This window comes from Polypterus senegalus, chromosome 6 (assembly GCF_016835505.1).
Source record: "Polypterus senegalus isolate Bchr_013 chromosome 6, ASM1683550v1, whole genome shotgun sequence".
Taxonomy (NCBI): Eukaryota; Metazoa; Chordata; class Cladistia; order Polypteriformes; family Polypteridae; genus Polypterus; species Polypterus senegalus.
In genome coordinates, this window is record NC_053159.1 from 86,226,729 (window position 1) to 86,246,144 (window position 19,416).

The window sequence follows — 19,416 nt, forward strand, 5'->3', positions numbered from 1 at the left end:
AATTTCACTATGAAAGACACTGCTCCCCACAGGAAGAAATCCTGAAACCTTGGATGATAGTGAAAAGTACAAAATGTTCAGATGTTTAGGAGTAGCATCTACTCTTTCTTATAAGAAGCTAAGTCTAACAAAATTGTGTCACCATAATGGGTTCACCAGACTTATTCTCTGCTGAAAACCAGTAGAGTTCTCAATGAATTGTTCTTGATTAAAGTGTTCTCTCACACCCTAGGATTAATATGGGGAGCTCCCAGCCACTTTAGCCTTGCTTCATGAACTTATTTTACCATCTTTATCAGTATTAAACAACTTTGTAGTAGATATATTTGTCATACATTATATTTAAGTTGGCTTTGTGGGTGTCTTTGCCTCCTTTATTTTGACAGGAGTTCTTTTAATTTGTCAGGCAGTAACAGTACAACTGTATGAATCCCTGCCACCAATTTTTTAAACCACTTTTTCTGTTACAGCATCACAGGGATCACATTGGATTCTTATTCAGCAATATCAGGCACAAGGCAGGAATCGAGACCCAGCCTATCAAAGGGGACACATATCAACAGTATATTAGACAGGTTTTGAGTTATTGATAAACATGATACAAAGATTTTTGGAATGTTGGAGAAAAACAGAGAAAATGTTTGAGAAAAGAATTTTTAATTCTACTTAAACATTCAATCCTAGGTCCCTCACTTCAGGCCTCATGTATAAAGCTGTGCATAGTATTCACACTAAAACGAAACTGGAAATGTGCGTATCCACAGAAAAATTCATATGCATTAAAGTGCATGTAAGAAAAGTTCCACGCACTTTCACATCCCTATAGCCCCATCCTGACTCCTCCCAGAATGTTACCTATTTGAATATGCAAATCTGTATAAGTAGCCCCTTACTTTCAGTATTTTGTTAAAGGACAATGCCAAAAGCCTGTGTAAAAGAGAAGAATTTCAGCGAATGCAAAATGGAGGTCCTACTTAGTGAAGTGTAGGCATGGAAAACGTACTATTTGGTGACTTAAACAGTGGCGTAAACAGCAAAAGGAAATTGATGGAGTGGTACAGGGTGGCAGAGGCACTCAAAAGTTCAAGTTCAGAAAGTCGCACATTGCCTGAAATAAAAAAGAAGTGGTCAGATATCAAAGTCGCAGTGAAAAGGTGACTTGCACTCCACTGTCTAGAAAAAAAGGTCTATGTCGAGATCAAAGTCGAAATGTCGACTTTTGATAACCCTTTGAAATCTAAATCTACTTAGAAGCCAGTCATCATCATGGGACAAGAAATTAATATAATCTGTAAATAAACACTCTCTTCTAATTCTTCCATTTGGAATGTCTTCCAAAAATGCTACAACAGCCATGGTAGTTGGAATAGTTTAGCCATTCTGTGCACCATTAGATTGTTACAGAATGATTATAATCAAGTAAAAAAATGTGTACAATGTATACAATTAATTTTAGTGTACTTGATAAAGCTCACGTCATGGATGCAAACCTAAAAAAGAAAGGGAGACCACACAGAAACAGTACCACTGCTTTGACACTGATTGCTGCCCATTTACAGAACTGAGCAGAAGCGTGCGTACACATGGTCTGAGGCTACTGTGAAAATGTACATAGTGTTATGACAAGTTTTCCTTTTATACATCTTAACATGAATGTGGAAACGGGCGTACATGACATTTTTGTGTGTATGCACCATTATACATGAGGCCCTTGGTGCTGTCCTTACATTTAATTATCTATACATGCATCAATATGTTCATTAAATTTTATCAAATTTTTGGAACCCATCATGGCAAAATTGAACGGAAGACAGGAACAGCCCCTATACAAGGAGCCTATTATGTAACATTAAAATGAAAAGTATGTTCTCATTCCTAAAATAAAATTTGACAAAAGAGATTATTGAACAGAATTTCTTTTTTTAAGTCTAAGGCACTAAATTTAAAGCTACATTTAAATATTTGAAAAAGTTATAGCATAGGGTCCATTGATTTGTAGGTCTGATATATATATATACATCCAGAAACTCACACACACATTTAAGTAATCGTAAATAATAAGCCCAACACACATAAACCCACAATCAATCCTCCTAAACGTTTCTTTTAAGAATTAAAATTTGCAAACTGAAACTTTTTTTAACATTTCTGTATAGTCACTATTGTTATATCCAACACATAAAGTTGCAGGTGGAGATTAATCTTTAAAAAAATATCTCATTCAATATCCTTTCACTCTTAGTTTTTCCATATTTAATGGGGGCATTGTAAGAACAGGTCTTCATTGGACACAAACACAGTAACACTTATTGGAGCAATAAATACTTGACAATAATTTGTATGCCTTTTGGTTGTCATGTAATCACAGAAGATACCCAGCTTCAAACTTTAAAACTAGAGTCACATCCCAATTGTTTAAATTCATTTATCCTTATTTATTTTAATAATAAAAACTAAATAAAAAGGCAAGTTTCAATTTATTATTTACTAATTTGAGCATTTTCATTTTCATTTACAGAAAAATTAAATGAATTATCATAGAAAATCAATTCTATTAATTCACTCACCTTTCTTGTCATTTCAGACACAGATTTATTTTCAAAACCCCATGAGTAACCTCCAAAGCTGTAAATTCCAATACTCCAGAGTACCTGTTGTCTTTGCTTGTCCTTCATAAATTTATTAGTCATGCAAAATGCTTGTTTTTAAGATTTGTTCCCCTGAATTTCTTTGTCGTTCCTCTGAATTGCTTTATTTCTTTCCTTAAATGGCACCCAAACAGAAATGAAACGTTAAGTGAGTGAGCCAGCAGAAGACCAACTATGTCAGGGCCTCAAATTCCAAACAATTTGACTTCAACCAGTTGCTTAATTAGGAGCCGATTCTTGTTGCTAATTAAACCCGATCTTTAATTCTATGGCTTGTTGCTGCCCTTATTGTGCAATAGCAGACATTTGTGAAATTGTTAATTTTCTCTTTTCTAAGAGTGCTATTAAAATATTTTGGGGACCTGAGCAGATCAATATTCCTGAGACCTTCACCTTTCTTTATTTTCAGATATTGTATGATGGACACAGTTTGCTGGTTATGCTTTGGTTCATTTTGTAGCCCATTATTGTTTGGCTGCTAATTTAGTAAAAAGAAACAAGGGGTCTGAGTTTTCAAGAGCAAGTCAACTAAAATTAATTCAAAATAAGTTAATTAGCAGCAAAAACAGGTCACTAATTAAGAAACTGTTTGGAATGAAAACCAGCAGCCGCTGCAGTCCTCCAGGACCAGAGTTTGAGACCACTGGTCCAGAACTTGTGTTCCAGTAAAGTTGTACATGAGGTTTGGGGTGTGAGATGTCTCATACAGGCCACAAGACATATTGTTTGTTTAAAGAAAAAAACATTTATTAAACTATCTCCTTAAAAGCAGGTAGTTTTTTCTTTGTTTTGTTTTGGGTTTTTTTTAAATTATGATTATAAATAAATTTGTTTAAACATTGTCTCAGAAAATTCAGCATTTTTGCCCAAACATTTTGGTCCCTGACTAGATAATGTTTACTGTTGACTTACAAATTTGATTACTTTAAACAACTTCCCTGGAAGTTTTTACAGGTCACCTAAAAGATACAAAATAAGGATGATCTTTATTACCAAATGCTCCCTAATGACTCTAAACTTTGTGTAAATTTAAAAATGCCATTGTATCCTTTTGTGACATTATTTTCACCATTGTTTTTATTCTTGCAAGAAGAAATACAACAATCTAATATTCTTAACCCATACCCCTTGCCACCATATCTCTGATGCTCTGACCAAGAATTGACAAGGTGTCCCTGTTGTATTGCTGAGAGACCATTTGTTGGATAACTTTAGATAACACGTAAATTAGAGACAGAAACCAAAGAGTCACCCTAGGATTCACTTCCCTATTAGTGACCATCCACTTCAAAGGAGTATGATCCATGACAAGAGTGAACTCACGGCCCAGTAGATAATACCAGCGGTTCTGCCCAATCCTGTACCTGTGAGAAGACAGCCCCTAGTCCTGTCTCTGAGATGTCTGTCTGCAACAGAAAGGGTAGGCAAATGTCAGGACAGAAAACCATACATGTGACTGAAAGCATGTTCAGCAACTGGTGTTCACATGAAATGTCCTTCCCTTAGTCAAGTCAAAGAGGGATAGAACCTTTCTGGAAAAGTGAGGCATGAATCAGTACCAATCAGTACCAATACTTAATAAAGTCACTTTCCCTTGATGCCATAGTTGTAGCCATATTTACATTTTATTCATTCTAGATATTTGTGATCCACATGCCCTTGTTCTACTAGTCACCAGTTGTATATCTGTTTGAGAAGTTATAATAGAAGACAACATCTTTTGTGTGAACATGTCAACTACAAATGCTGAGATGCATTAAATATAAGCTTTCAACATGTAGGAGGTTATAGTAGGTGGGACTGAGATGATGTGAAGATCACAAATATCTTACTACATATGGCACCTAGAGGGACAAGTGCTAATCATGATTGGTAATGGTTGGGCTATAGATGAAAAGTCATATAAGGAATACACCAAATAAAGTTATTTTTTTTACTCTCTAGTTAGACTTTGGGAGGTATTATAAAAAAAGCAGGAAGGATTAACAAAAAAGGAAAAAAAGTTAAAATAGACTAATAACATAGACAATGACCATGCCCAATACAATATAGAACAAGAAAGAAACTAAAATGGGGTATATATATATATATAATAACTATATATATATATATATATATATACAGGGTGAGTCAAAATTATGTTAATACTAATGGTACTACTATGTATATACTTATATATAATTTTTGTGGACAATTTATGTCCCATATATGGTACATGTGATGAACATGATGGCGAATAGTTTGAGGTTCCTGTAAATCATCTTGCACATATGAATTATGTTTTGTGAATAAATTGTTTCCGCCATTCAAATCAACATAATTTTGACTCACACTGTATATATGGTATATACTGTACATATATAAGGTATCTACTGTATATAAATATATACAGTGTATATATATACTGTATATATACACAGTATATATATATATCTTTCAGTCTACTTTCATTCTGTTAGTTGGTGTTCAGAATATGCTTTTAAGTTGGACATGCTTTAGTTGAAAGTGTATAGGAGATGCTCTTATACACTAGATCACTGGCTTAATTTTTGTTAAATAGTGACTTTCAACCATTCATAAAACTTGATCTAGGACATAAGAAACAGCTTTATATGTACAGTATGCCAAGCAAAAACAACATTGGTCTTATCACATAACTGGTCATGTTGTTTGTTACATGGTCATGCTTCAGTTTTAGTTCTTGCATTGCATTCAACATAATTATAAAAGAAATTTTATGCATTCTTAACAAGTCAAATAAAATTAAAAAGAAGACATTAAAAGAAAGAAATGGTAGTATAAGCACAAAGTAAAATAATAATACTCTAGTGTGCTCTCAGTTTAATGAGTTTAGGGAAAAGGAAAAGGAAGTAAGTGAAAGTCTCTATCGATGGATATTGAGTGGTGAGGAATTCTCAGGAACCTAAAGCAGCTGTCTCTAGTTTCTGATTGAGACCTAACATGTTTGCAAGTATAACAGCCTGCACTTCAATGTGATCATATGCAGTGCCTGTTTTTTGTGGTAGGGGAGAAAGAAGATCTGAAGTCATCCTCTGCATTACATCTGAATGTTTCTCTTCTTTCTTATTTTGTTGATTTAACAATCCAGGTGGGTACTCTGCATTACTAAGGAAGCCATTCAATTCCCATGCAAGCAATGTTTCCATTTTTGGAAGGCTTCTGACTGAAATCCAGATGAGGACACAATCGTTTTCAAGTTTGCCATCTCCGCAACCAAATCCAAGGCTCTTTGGTCAATATCAGAATTGGTTAAGTTACAAATTGTACATTTAAAAAAAAAAAAGAAAAAAAAAAGACCAACTTTCAATTGCATATGATTACCGAGAAAGTTATTCATGTATCTTGTGAATTGCTTTTTCATTCCTTTTCTGGTGGAACTCTTACTTTTTTATAACCTAAGATTTATCCAGCAAATAATCATATTTTAGAATCTGAAGCTATTTGAAATGTTTGAATACTCTGTTCACTTTTTTATTTTCCTGATTGCCTCCTGTTGCATATGACATTGCCTACTAACGAAATATTTTCATCATGTCTGGGGTGACATTTTGATGTGGATATGGTAAGTGTGATGTGTTGCCCACCATTTTCTTTAAATACAGACCATACCTTAATTCTGTATCATGACTTTGGCTAATGTAGAGGGAAATGTTCACACTTTCATTTATTTGTTGTAACAGAAAAAAGAGTATTAGTAAACCAGAAACAAAAATAAGCAAAAAGGAAAAAATTATAGGGGCTGAATTTTGGGGTGTTACAGCCTTTTTTTATAGTGAATACCATTTTGTGTAACCATTGTTAGAGTTGCGCCTTGTTTTCTCTGGGTGTGGTCTCTGGGGTCATGACCTCGAATTCATCAGCAAGATCGGATAAAAGGTCAGCAATTACACTAAGCTTTATCTGATTTGTGGATAAATCCTTGAAAACCTTTATAGTAATTATCTTTGTGATTGATTTTTGTGTCTTGCCTGATTTTCAACTTCTTGCCTGAATTTTGACTGTGATTGTTGCCTCTCTCATTTTTATTTTATTTGTTTTACCTTTTGCACGCGTCTCTTGGTTTCAAGTAAAAAAAAATGTTATTTGTTTCCAGCTGAGACAGGACAATACTCTGGAATGAGTATAGAGAGTAATTTGAGGTATTTGACCAGTAGTATATTGGGGAAACCATTCAAGGCAATTTAGAAGACATAGATATTAGAGCCCATGGAAATAGAGGCGAATGAAATTTCTTTTCTGTTTGTTTCTTTTGTTACTTTCAATTCACATTATATTACTTTAAATTTTGTATAAATAAAACATACTATTTTTGCATATTATAAGACTTTTTGCTAATATTATGGATTGAGAGGCACTACCAGGCATGATGCCATTTACATTTATGTGCATAAGCTACTTCTTTGTATTCAAATAAACTACAGGCATCACTGGCTATGCTTTTTCAGGCTGATTAAGTTTTTGTTTTTGTCTCTAAGTTTTAGTAATTTTTTTATTACATTTTTTATCATTATTTCAGTTAAATGGTCAGAAGCACATTAGAATTAATTTTTTTATTTTTTTAATCCTTTCTTTTTTATAATTCAGATTTATTTCTGGCTTTTTATTATTATAAAAATTATGTTTTTTTTATCATTCCCTCTGTTTTTCAGTTGCTACTGGCAATCTTTTTCTAACTAGACATTGCAAATTGGCCAGCAATGTAGCATGAACATGTGTGGCACATGACATCAACACAATTACACTTTTGGCACTACACAGGTCAAAACACTTGAATTTTGACTAACAAAGGAAAGACCACTGGAAGGGACCATTGCTCAAGCAAGTAAGAGAAAACCAAAATCACTCAGGGAAAGGTTCTGCCATGGGTATTCAGTATTCTTTAAGCTTTAAGTTTGGTGTAGACCTAGTAACGTGTTGAAAAGATAAAATGACTCCAGTGTATAGAATCCTGCATATATCCTTGGACACTTCTCCTGCCAAGTATATAACAACAGGTTTCTGAAATTCCTGGCCCTTTTTAACAAATCTGCTCTTTGGGACTTCAGGTTGTTCAAATGCACATGGTAATATTAACATTACCATAACAAGAACTTTTTCAAATATGTTGCTGAATTAACATTTTAAATACTTTAATAATGCAGTGTGTGGTTTAATGTTCATTAAATGTCATTTTTTTCTATAACGGAGCTAGCATTAAAATATTTTCTTCATACTAATACAGTACAATGCTCAGTTTTGTTCGAACCACTGTCTCTATTGGGTTTGCATGTTCTCTCCATGTCAACATGAGTTTCCCATCGATATTCCAGCTTCTTCTCAATTCACAATGATGAACACAATGATGAACTGATGACATACTGTATAATTAGCCCATTTGATATAGTGAGTATGTTTAAGTGACTGTTATTTCACTGTATGAAGTCTAGATGGGTTAAACACATCAAGAAACAACCTGTGACAAAAATCAATGACTGAGTTTTTGCATAATGTAAACATGGGAAAAAGATCCCAGAAAAGTGAACTGAACACTGACTTCCACCTGTTGCTAAGCAGGGCAGCATTTTTCTGTATTATTCAGCTAAGCACATGAATTGATTAGTGATTTTTAAACTGAACCATCAATTTTAAAGTGTTTCAGTATTGTCAGGAAGGATAATAAACCTAGCATGGTAGAATAAAAATCACCCTGAAGTTTAAATTTAAAATTTCATTTAAAAACTACAATAGAGAAATTAAGAATGAAAACGGTTTGTAAAGCCTGACTTTGAATTCTATGTTTATTTGAATTAAATAACCAATGTTGTGGCCAGTCTAGGAACATATTTGCACTGTAGTTTTTAGGTTTTTTGCATAATAATAATAATGAAATGACCTGGTAACTGGCTTACAGCTTCTACTATCTACTGTAAAAGTTTCATGGTAGCAGAAAAGCCACAATATTTGGAATGCCTTCATAAATTCACTTCAACATTCAATCATAATGTTATTCTAAATGACACAATGGTGTATGTTTAAGCACTTTTTTGTATTCAAATCTTTATGTAAGATTTTAATATTGCCCCATCCATTGTGCTACACTTAAAACTGTAATGTCTCTGAAAGAGGAACAATCATTGTAAACAACAGTGATAAAACAAAATGAGTGCAATGAATTATGCTACAAAGAACACTTTACAATGATGAGTCTGAATCTGAGTAATGTAAACCCATAAATAATTCAGAATGTTTTAGTGTTTTCTTTTCTCACTGACATACATCAGACACCCATGCATGTTGCATACTTTCATAAATACCTTAAATACAAAAAAATAAAGTAAATATTTATGGATAAGAACAGTTACACCTGAGCTAATACGCCAGATCTTAGTAGTATTTAATTTATTTTTTTCAGTAAAACTACTGTATGATGAATTGATAGCCCTTTCATGTCAGCTCCACTCTGACAAATGGTATGAAAGAAAGATAATAAAATTTGGTGGCTAAGTGTACTTGAAAGGTAAGGTATTTGTTTTAGGTACAGTAAGTGCTACGTCAGTAATACTGTATGCTAGGCATAGAACTCTTTGGATTCTTCCAATTCTGTGCTATTCCTGTTACTGACTTTACTGCACTCCTCCCTATCTGACTGATGAGTTTAAAGGGCCAACATTTAACTCCTCTGTAGGGGATCATAACACTAAATTCACAATTTAACAAAAAAAATTACTGAGGTAACCACTAGTAACAATGCATTCATCACAACGTGATACAAATGAAGAATCTCATTCAATGATGGAAGAGTTTGTGCTCCATACATCTGTTATTTCACTTCAAAGTGCCAGAACTCCTTATTTTATTCTACATTTCATCAGTGTTATCTTACTAACTTATGTTTGCCTCTATTTGTGCAGTTAAGTAACAAACCTTTTTACGCTAGCTATTCCCACAGTTTTCAGGGTTCTTTATATCAACAAAGATCCTCTGTTAAATAATTTACATGACTCCTTCCTCATTAAGGCTGCTCACATGAAGTTTTTTTTTTTAGCTTTGTAAAATGTGCTTTGTCAACTCAAGGCATGTATGGTTTTTTTTGACTAGATCTATTTTTTTAAAAAGGAACAATCTCTTTCACATTCTAATAATCATGTGATATAAATAAACTATATTCAGGTGCTTTTCTGATGCTCCTGTGGATATTTTCACAGATGTGAAACTGATAAATGAGGCATCAAAATAATAATAGCAATTGGGCACTTTCTCTTCTGAAGGCTTAAACCCTTAGTTAGAAGATGAATGTAAATCAACTTAAGATAGTGCCATGATGTCTCTGAAACTGACCTTAGATAAATGAGCTGCTCAGAATAATAGAAAAGGGATTCAGTATGTTTTAATAATTTCATTCTCTATGGAGAGAAATGAGTTGCAAAATTACCAGACTGCATGGGTTGAGAGTATTAAATAGCTAAAGAAATCCCTCACTCTCATTGCTATTACCAGTTTAAAGGTTTAAGAATACATAGCCTTCATGTGCAATGACATAACCCATTGAAATGGGTAATGTCTAGTAAGAGTCTAACATATTATTAATTGCTTTACTAATAAAGAAGATATTGTCACAACATATTATCTGCACTTGTGCATATCATCTTATTGCCTTTAAATTAAAAACAGTATACACTTCAGCCATCTATTTCTAAAATTAAAAACAACTGTTCCTTTGACCCAACAATCGATGTTATTAAAAAGCCCACACCAAAATCAATTCAGCATTGTGACACACACACACAGGCGCACGTGAGACAGACAGACAGACACACACACTCACGAGACAGACACACACACACACAGGCTAACGTGAGACAGACACACACACACACACACACGAGACAGACACACACACAGGTGCGCGTGAGACAGACAGACACGCACACACAGGCACGGACGAGACAGACAGACACACACACACACATAGGCGCGAGAGAGACAGACAGACACACACACACATACAGGCGAGAGAGACACACACACACAGACAAAGAGGCTCACACTTAAGAGAGACACACACACGTACAAGAGACAGACACACACACAGGCGCGCTCATGTATTGTTACAATGTTACTTTTCTTTGTTGTTTATTAAGTCATAAGTCTATAGCGCGAACTCTTGCAGTGTTAGTTTTCTCTGTTGTTCAAGGTTTTCTTAGTGTTATTCAGTGTTTTTACATTTAGTTTACTATTACGCTGTGCATTCAATGGTATAATTAACTATTTTTGTGCTTAAAAACTTTAAAAAAATATATATTTACATATAGTTCATACGGTCTGGAATGGATTAATTGTATTTACATACAATCCTATGGGGGAAATTACTTCGGTTCATGACCAAATCAGGTTATAACCAGAGTTTTGGAACTAATTATGGTCGTGAACCGAGGTTCCACTGTATTACCGGCATTTTACGGAAATACAAAACACTTACTGAGAGAGAAAATTAAAGGCACACAATACAGTGACGCATATTACAGCTACATACAAGGTCCCTTGCCATTTAATATAGACTGTTCCTACTAATGTTTATGCACTACTGTTCTAGCACCCGTGTTTGTAACAGGCTTAATGTCTAGTTTTTCTATAATATGTTTGAACATTCCGGTTGATTTTGTTACTTCTGTCATCGTACTAAGAATCATAGTTTGCTTGCAGGAGCGATATATTCACACTAATCCAAGACAGAGGCTGCAGACCGAGGAGAGGGGGATACATGACCTTAGGAGTGGGGAGACAGGGAGGGCTGTCTTCACTGTCCTGTTTCACTATTACGTGGCTGGAGCTGCAGGGGACGGCTAGTATATATATAAAATCCAGCATCTGTCTGTCTGTATGTCTGTCTGCTTTTCGTGAGAGAACTACTTAACGGATTTAGATTGGGTTTTTTTCTATAATTTGCTTGAACATTCCGTTTGATTTTGCAACTTCTCTCATCACAATAAGTATCATAGTTCGCTTGTGGGAACGATTTATTTGCGCAAATTGGAGAGAGTGCCTGCAGGCCGAGGGGAGGGGCGGGGCCCTCTTCACTCACACGCCAGCCTCCATTCGAGTTGGTCTACCTCTCAACACATGTTACAGTGTACCTTGCCTCTGCTTATTTATTGATACCCGTTTGTTGAACAGACATTATCATCTACAAATTGTTAAGGTGTAACGTTTGACGTTTTTGAGAGAGTGATCAGAGCTACGTGTGTTTTAGAGGGTAGCTGCTGATTGCCAGAGATATCATGGCCATGTGGTTTTCTCCCCACTCAGAGGACACTCTCCCATCAGAGCTGAACATGATCAGATACACTGCCAACGTTTGACATTGGAGTGTACCTACCTTCCGCTTGGCCAGAATTACATTTTTTTTATATTGATTTTTAAAGTTTGTTCTGTTTCACTACTACTTGGGTGGGGCTGCGTGGAACAGCTACTGTAGTGCACTATAATTCTTTATCAAGGAGCAGCTTTCAAATATCAATACCGAGAAATGCTTTCAGCTTTGGGCCCAACAACTAGCTATTTTAGATATTACTAATTTAATAAAAGGCTGAAAAAACTAAAGCTGATACTGTTTGAGGGCCAGTGATTTAGCCACTAATGGAGAACAGCACCTAATCAAAAAGACAAAATATTCCTAAAGGTAATATATTAGATATTACATAGGTCCACTAATGAAAAACACTCTATGACATCTTAGTACCTAGGAGTATTCATTAGACAAAAATGAGAAAAACCGTAAAGAAAATTTCTTTTTTCAAAGATTCATTCAGAAATATGAGGCATATGATTGGTGCTGGTGGACTAAATAAATAACATGGGAAGGTAAGACCCATTGTGCTGAAACATGCATCTATCAACATAATCCAGCTGAAATCATACCTGGGACACTTTAATTATTACATTAGATTCAAAACTAACTTCACAAGAATTCTAAAAACTCTGAATGCACTTTTAGATACAAAGCCTGATTTTGTCTTCATTGAGAAAAACTTGAGGGAGTAATGATAGGTATCCCTTCAATTGCAGCATCTAGAATCTAACTCTGCGCACTGTTAACTTTCCTGTAAGTGATTATAGGAAGTAACTCTCTAGGGAAGTATGGTTATCATCTGCCAGTGTAACACAAACATATGTTTGACTGTTTTTACATGAGCTAAATGGACATACTGTAAATCAACAGTATTTGGGTATGACAGGAGACATACTCATATACCACACTTGGATTTGAGGAATCCTTCCTCATTAGAATGTCACTGCACTATGTGACAATGCTGCTGCTGCTAATACTACTACTACCACCACTACTACTACTACTACTACTACAGATGGTTTTCATTTCGCTGCATGACTTTCCTCAACAGCAAGATGAGATCTTGTGTTTTATCTGAACTGCATATTAGTCACCCTGTTCAATTAAGAATAACTTGTATCTATATCTGGTGATCAATACTTACCAATGAGTTGACGATTAAACATAGGTTGTTAAAATCATCAACAGGACCACAGGACCAGAAAAGTGAATATGCTGCACTCTGAACACCTAGATTTTTCCAGTCAAGAATGGCAAGGATGCCATTCATTATGCGATCATTTCATAATAAAATGTGGTTGGTGCTCATTCCAGACAGCTAAAGAATCTAGGCAATTGGTAAAATGACTACTGAAAAGATATTATTCTAGTTATCAGAAATTTGTTTAGTCTCTATGGACTGAGTAATAATATCTCCTGTGTCACGTCAAGAACATTTGTGACATTAATATAGGCAAATTATGTCACTTACACGGTTTCCACTCCCTGCCATTGTGCCACAAATTAGAACACATTCTAAAAATTTAAGCAAGCTGTGAAGTTTTCTAAAGAATCATCTTCAGCACAGTGACTGCAAATACTTTTATCTTCTTTCTTACTGCAACATCATACACTCTATTGTCAAAACATATTTATTCTTATTTTCCTAATTTATCAAGTTATGCACCAGACCTCTTAAAATCCTACAGACAGATCAGGTCATCCTCAAACTAACAAACAGGAACTGTCCTAGAAATTGCATGTGATTATCATGGAGGAAAGTGAACAATAGTGTCAAGGTAAAATGGTGTCATACATATATTGTGAAGTTTGGAAACATTATTCAGACCAAATATTGTCATATAAATGAGAAAAGAAACCTACTACACACAGAGACCAACTACACTTTACATTTTCTGCATATGATGGATCAAAGACTTCCAGGCCAAAGCACAATCTAATACCAGCAAGCAGGAGAGAACATACCACACATGGAATAGGACAAACACCACCCATTCCTGTTTCTAAACAATCACATCACCATAATGAAAAATATGTGATTGATTATAACATTGAGCCTGTCCTGTTACAAAGAGTGAAGAAGGAAAAAAAACATCCATGATGGTGTCAGTTCTGAGGAACTACCTATAATTGAGTACTTTTTTATTTCTTTGTATGTAGATAGTAACATTATATTAATGTTGGAAGAAGATGGGAGTGGTTTAGATCTATTTTGTCTATTTCTTCCTGTCACTGTGTGGTGTTGTGTTTTCTCTTGGTTCTATACTCTTATTTTAAAAAATTCTGAAGATTATGACTATAACCTTAATTTCCACCTCCAGTACTAAATTACATGTTACAATTGGTTACGTGTGTTTTATACAGTTTTAAATTATTTGCAGATTATACAAGTTAAGTGACCTTCTGAGGCCTACAAAATGAATCAAGGGTGGGCAGGAATCCTTGAGATTTAAATTGCATCACTCTAGCCACTTAGGCCGCACATACAGTTGATTGTTAAGGACAAATGTAAAGCTTGTCCATAACACTTCTCTTACTAAACTCATGTGACTGGAAATGAAAAGTCACTCCTATTGGCCTGTTTACAAAACAGCTGGCAACAGATACCATGTGTCTTTGGGCTCATGTAGATTATCACTTAATAAATTGTAATATACCAAATGTTAATGTACAAAATAAATGATTAGGAAAAATAACACATATAGAACTAATTATAGTTCTTTGAATCTTTTTTCTAAAGTAACATTAGAGGAGCCTATAAAATTAAATGGTCAAATGCTTTGGTGCAGTGGCAGGTGTACTTTGGGCTGTGCACTGCACAATAGTAGGAATGTGGGAGCTACGTCTTAAAATTACTGAACAGCCAGTGTCCCTATTTTCATTTTTAGTCTTAGATTATCTATACTGATGGGTACAACTAAATTGTGAGTAGAAGTGGCTGAAATTGTTGTGGAGTATATAGTACAGAGCTTCACCATTAATCAGGACTTCAGAGGAAAACGTCTGCTCTTCAGGATTAATGATTTGGTCATTTCCTGAAGGTGTGCACTGTGCTTACACTATGGGAGATATGTCAGGTAAAAACTACTGGGAGGAGACCCATTACAGGTAGAATGGAGGGATTACATCTTTCAGTTAGACTTGCAGGAAATGAGGATTTCTCAGAAGTAGGGGAAGGGGTGGTCTGGTCTATCATAATCAGCATGTTACCACCATGACCCTCACCCGGACAAAGTAGTATAGAAAATAAAATGAATAAATAGTTCATGTGTACATACAAGCCATGTTGATGTCTATGATGTACAAATAAGGTTGCCACTAAAAGGCAAAGGCAACCATTTATATTTATTGGCAGTTAATACGAATGCAATATTATTTTAGTTTGCCAAGGAAATTATAGAATGCATCTCCTTGTATGAATAAGAAATGATTGCATAACTGCATAAACTATAGTTTAAAATAAATGCACTTTTTTATTCATTTAGAAAATCTTGATATGGACTGCTGAGTTAAAAGCATATTTTTTTTAAAAAAAGGCAAAAACTACATTTAGTATATAACACTCCCTTAAGCAAAGCATGATAACTATAAAAGCAGGAAAAAGTAGATTAAGACAATACAGTTGTGCAATAAACCATGCTGGAATCCGGAATATATAATGAATGCCATGAAATCATAATTGAAATTATTTGTATTAGCTACGTTTTTAGATCTATTAAGTAATAGTATAGTAATAATACTGTACATCCTTGTAAATCCTGGAGGGCCACAGTACTCTACCTCAGATTTTAATGTCCACTCGCTTAACATATACCAAATAAATAAATGAATACATTCATCATTTTTGCAGTTAATTCGAGAACATCACTAAGTGCACAAAAATATGATGTGCTTCTTTACAAATAAGCAAAACAAGTAACAAATTTAACGCATTTTACAGATGCAAATCTTAGACTCTATTAAATAATGATTTACCCACACAAAAAATAAAATCTTTTGAATCACAGAGCTCAACATGATCAATAATCTTAAAGTGAATACATTTATGGCCATCCGAAATGGAAATGATCATTTCTGTCTCCTTGTATTCTAAGATTTAATATTGTATTTATGGAATTATTATAATAGTAGCCTTTGAAAAAAATCTGTTAAAGGATAGTTCTAAACTGAAACATAAAAGGCAAAGAAAGAATGCCTACACGATCCAAAATGAATACATTATACATACGTACAACCGCCACTTGTATTGCATTTACGATACACATTTTCTTGATGACAGACAGGTAATATTGGCAGAATAATTATCTTAAAAGAAAAATCTTTTGGTTTTCCAGTACTGGTCTAGCTAGAATCCATCGGGTAATAATAAAGTGAAAAAACGTGCAAGGAAGCGTTTCGACTAAAATATTATAACACTTGTACAGTACTGAAGTTATCACTTTTGTTTTAAAATGTTTTTATCCTTATTGTATCTCTAGTAAACTTTTCTTTCGTAAAGTAGCCACACGCTTTTGTACCGACTTGTTTTGCTTGCGCACGAAAGTTTTGGAAATATATATTTATCCGAAGTCAAGTAAATTCAACTTTTGCATTTTTTTGACATGAAAATGAAATTGAACTAATGAGTTTAAAGATTCTTTAAATGTTTGTACTTATAGCCCATGAAAACACAAACCTAAAAAAATCTTCAGAAACTGCGAACTTTACAAGGTAGAAAAAAGTAATCATTTAACCAGTAATTTTTCCTACTGTAATATCATAACCACAACAGTTGCAACACGACTAGACGTAGCAGAAGTACATCTTTCTTACCTCTGTAGTATAAAGCTTTAACACTGGAGGTCTGAGCCAGCGGCGTCTCCCATTTCAGACACAGGATCAAAAAAGTTAAGATAATACCTATAAAACTCATCTTGCTAAGTTTTCTTTCTTATGCGGATGCTATCCGCATTAAAAACTATTTAAACAGAAAACAGAAGCTAATCATGGAAAGATATTGGCATGTTAAAGTCAGACATATGTATCCAGTTCCTTCAGTTAACGGGACAGAAGAGAGACAAGTAACGCAGACCAGCGCAAGGAGAGGTGGGCGGGGCTTCAGAGCTGGGCACGTAGTGTTGGAGAAACGCTCGGAGAAGTCGCGCGTCTGTCTGCGGAGCTGCGAGCGGGCCTCTCCGTGATTGGCCAGGAGCGGCACTGAGGGCGAGTTTGTCATGGCGGGCTGCGCATTCCCTGAAAGTGAAAAAGAGAACGCAGCCGTGGGACGGCACTTCCATGTAGAAAAGCGCAGCAGTGGCGCTTGAGTGGCTGGGCGTGGGGAAGGAGGTGAGCCAGGTCTTACTGAAGAATCACACGGTTTGCTTTGTATTCTTGTCTAAGCTGGTAAGCATTAGTGCAGCAAAATCCTGAAACTAAAAACAATAAATACAAACAGAACGCTACATTTAGTCACTCAAACGTTATGGCAAAGATTGTGTCCGAAACGTCCGTTTTTTGTAGTTTAAAATACTATTTTATATTGATTACACCACATTAGCCTTGATTTGAATAATGGTTTAATTTAAAATTAACCATTAATAAGTTAGGTTATAGCTGCTGTCTCTGCTGCCTCACTGTCTTTAAAGTTCCAAATTATATGACCGTGGATGAGCAGATAAATACTCAGTCTACAAGATTTCTGCAGTAAGAAAATCTGAAAAGGAATAGTTAATAGAGAACTTCCATTTATCCACTGTCTGTATCCAGATTTGAGATGTAGAAGCCTGAAACACCTCCTGACAGGAACTAACCCTGGACGGGATGCCATGTCATTGATGGCACTCTCATACTTAGCCAATTTAAAGTCACCACCCAAAAATAAAACAGAGCACCAGTTTAATTAAATGAAGGTAACCTGATAGCTTCTAGTTGCTTTAATTCGATTTTTCCATTTAATTATTGTCTAGCAGGTTCTCATCTTGTTTTTTTGTTTTTTTTTTTATCATAGTGAACACTAACTCAAATAACAGCAACCAAGCCTAAACACTATAATGCACCTACCCTCATTTAAAGCTGAATCGCTTTCCATCATTCATGTTTAAGGGAGTGATACAATAGAATGTAGGACCAACTTTGATAAGGTTTAGGAAATTGTGAAATATTTTTTATTCAATTAGGGGGCAAGGTGGCATAACTGCTCTTCCGGCCTTAGGTACTGTAGTTTCTTTCTGCGTTTTGACAAGATTCCAAATTTTGTTCATTTCTCACTTGCTGTTACCTTTCAAACACAATCTCTATTTGCTGTGTGGTAATACTAAATTATCTAAAGCTGGATATGTGTGCTTTGAAACCAACTGACATTGCTGTTTAATGCTACTGTCATCATGGGTGTAGACTTTGGCTATCAAAATATGAACTATCAGTAGTGATGATTGCTGAATAACCACACTGCTCAAAATGAACCACCCACTTACTGAGCAAACTTGAAGGTATGTAAAAATAGCTTTATTTTCCATATGGAATTTTACAGAGATTAATGTTTTATTCATTGTGGTTCCCCCATTGGAAAAGGGGAATGGGTGGTGCGTATTGTTTACTTTAGACTGAAGTAACCTGTCAAGCCTTAGTTGATCACCTAATAGACCCCTTCACACTTGCATCAAAAGTAACAGCAACTTAAAAGCCTCTTTTAAGAAACACTTGTTAACATCTTTCATTTTCCTGCTATATCCTCGAGACACTGTAAGCAAGCTTTTCTTTTTCATAAAAGTGTTTATTTTTTATTGCCCAACGTTATACACATATCTCATATTAAGTCATGCAATATTGAAAAATATATAAAAAAGCCTTTTTCCCAAAGACATACATATTTTGCCATGAGCCTCTGTAACTGGGATGAGCCTTTTGTGAAATTACACCTTCCTACATTTCTGTATATTTCTGGCCAGTTTTACTGTTGGAAGTTTACGTTTTTTAACCCGAATCATAATTCTTATGCAGGAAGTCCACAGGTCAAGACCCCCATCCTTAGGGCCCCATTTTATTCCACGTGCAGCCCATATTTTTGAATCATCTCAGTCTAAAGTGGCTGTAAATGTAATATACAGTAATGTCAGAGGCGTCCCACTCTGTTTTGCAACACTTTAATACCACAGAGATGGAAAGCCTTCACTTTTGGAAAGCCAAACCAAAGCATGTGACAGATGTGCTTTCCAAGTGTAGTAATTTTTTATGCAGACTAAAAATATTTAGACATGGCCCACTAGGAGGAAAAATGCAGCAAACCTGGTGGCCAAGCATGCATATTAGTATTCTTCTTCCTTAGATTAGGAGAGCTACAGCTGTAGTCATTCAGTACTAAAACTGGTGACAAGCAGCTGTGATTAGTTTTTGCTAAAAGACACCTCTTTTTCATTTTGTCCAGGATGGGTGTGACTTTAA

The 19,416-nt window shown here is 35.0% G+C and overlaps 1 protein-coding gene across 2 annotated transcripts in view; it reads right to left on the bottom strand.

The window, feature by feature from the left end:
- The window catches only part of col6a1 (collagen, type VI, alpha 1), a 97,539-nt gene extending 80,471 nt beyond the window's left edge, over nucleotides 1–17,068 (bottom strand). Inside the window, exons 1-2 of one of the 2 annotated variants that reach the window (XM_039756474.1) lie at nucleotides 16,810–17,068; nucleotides 4,013–4,054 (exon numbers count right to left, since the gene is read on the bottom strand). In XM_039756474.1, the coding sequence (XP_039612408.1) occupies nucleotides 4,013–4,054; nucleotides 16,810–16,909 (142 nt within the window). In that variant the 5' untranslated portion in view covers nucleotides 16,910–17,068. The remainder of the gene's footprint in view (nucleotides 1–4,012; nucleotides 4,055–16,809) is intronic. The other variant, XM_039756475.1, reaches the window with a different exon arrangement.
- Between the last annotated feature and the right edge of the window lie 2,348 nt (nucleotides 17,069–19,416).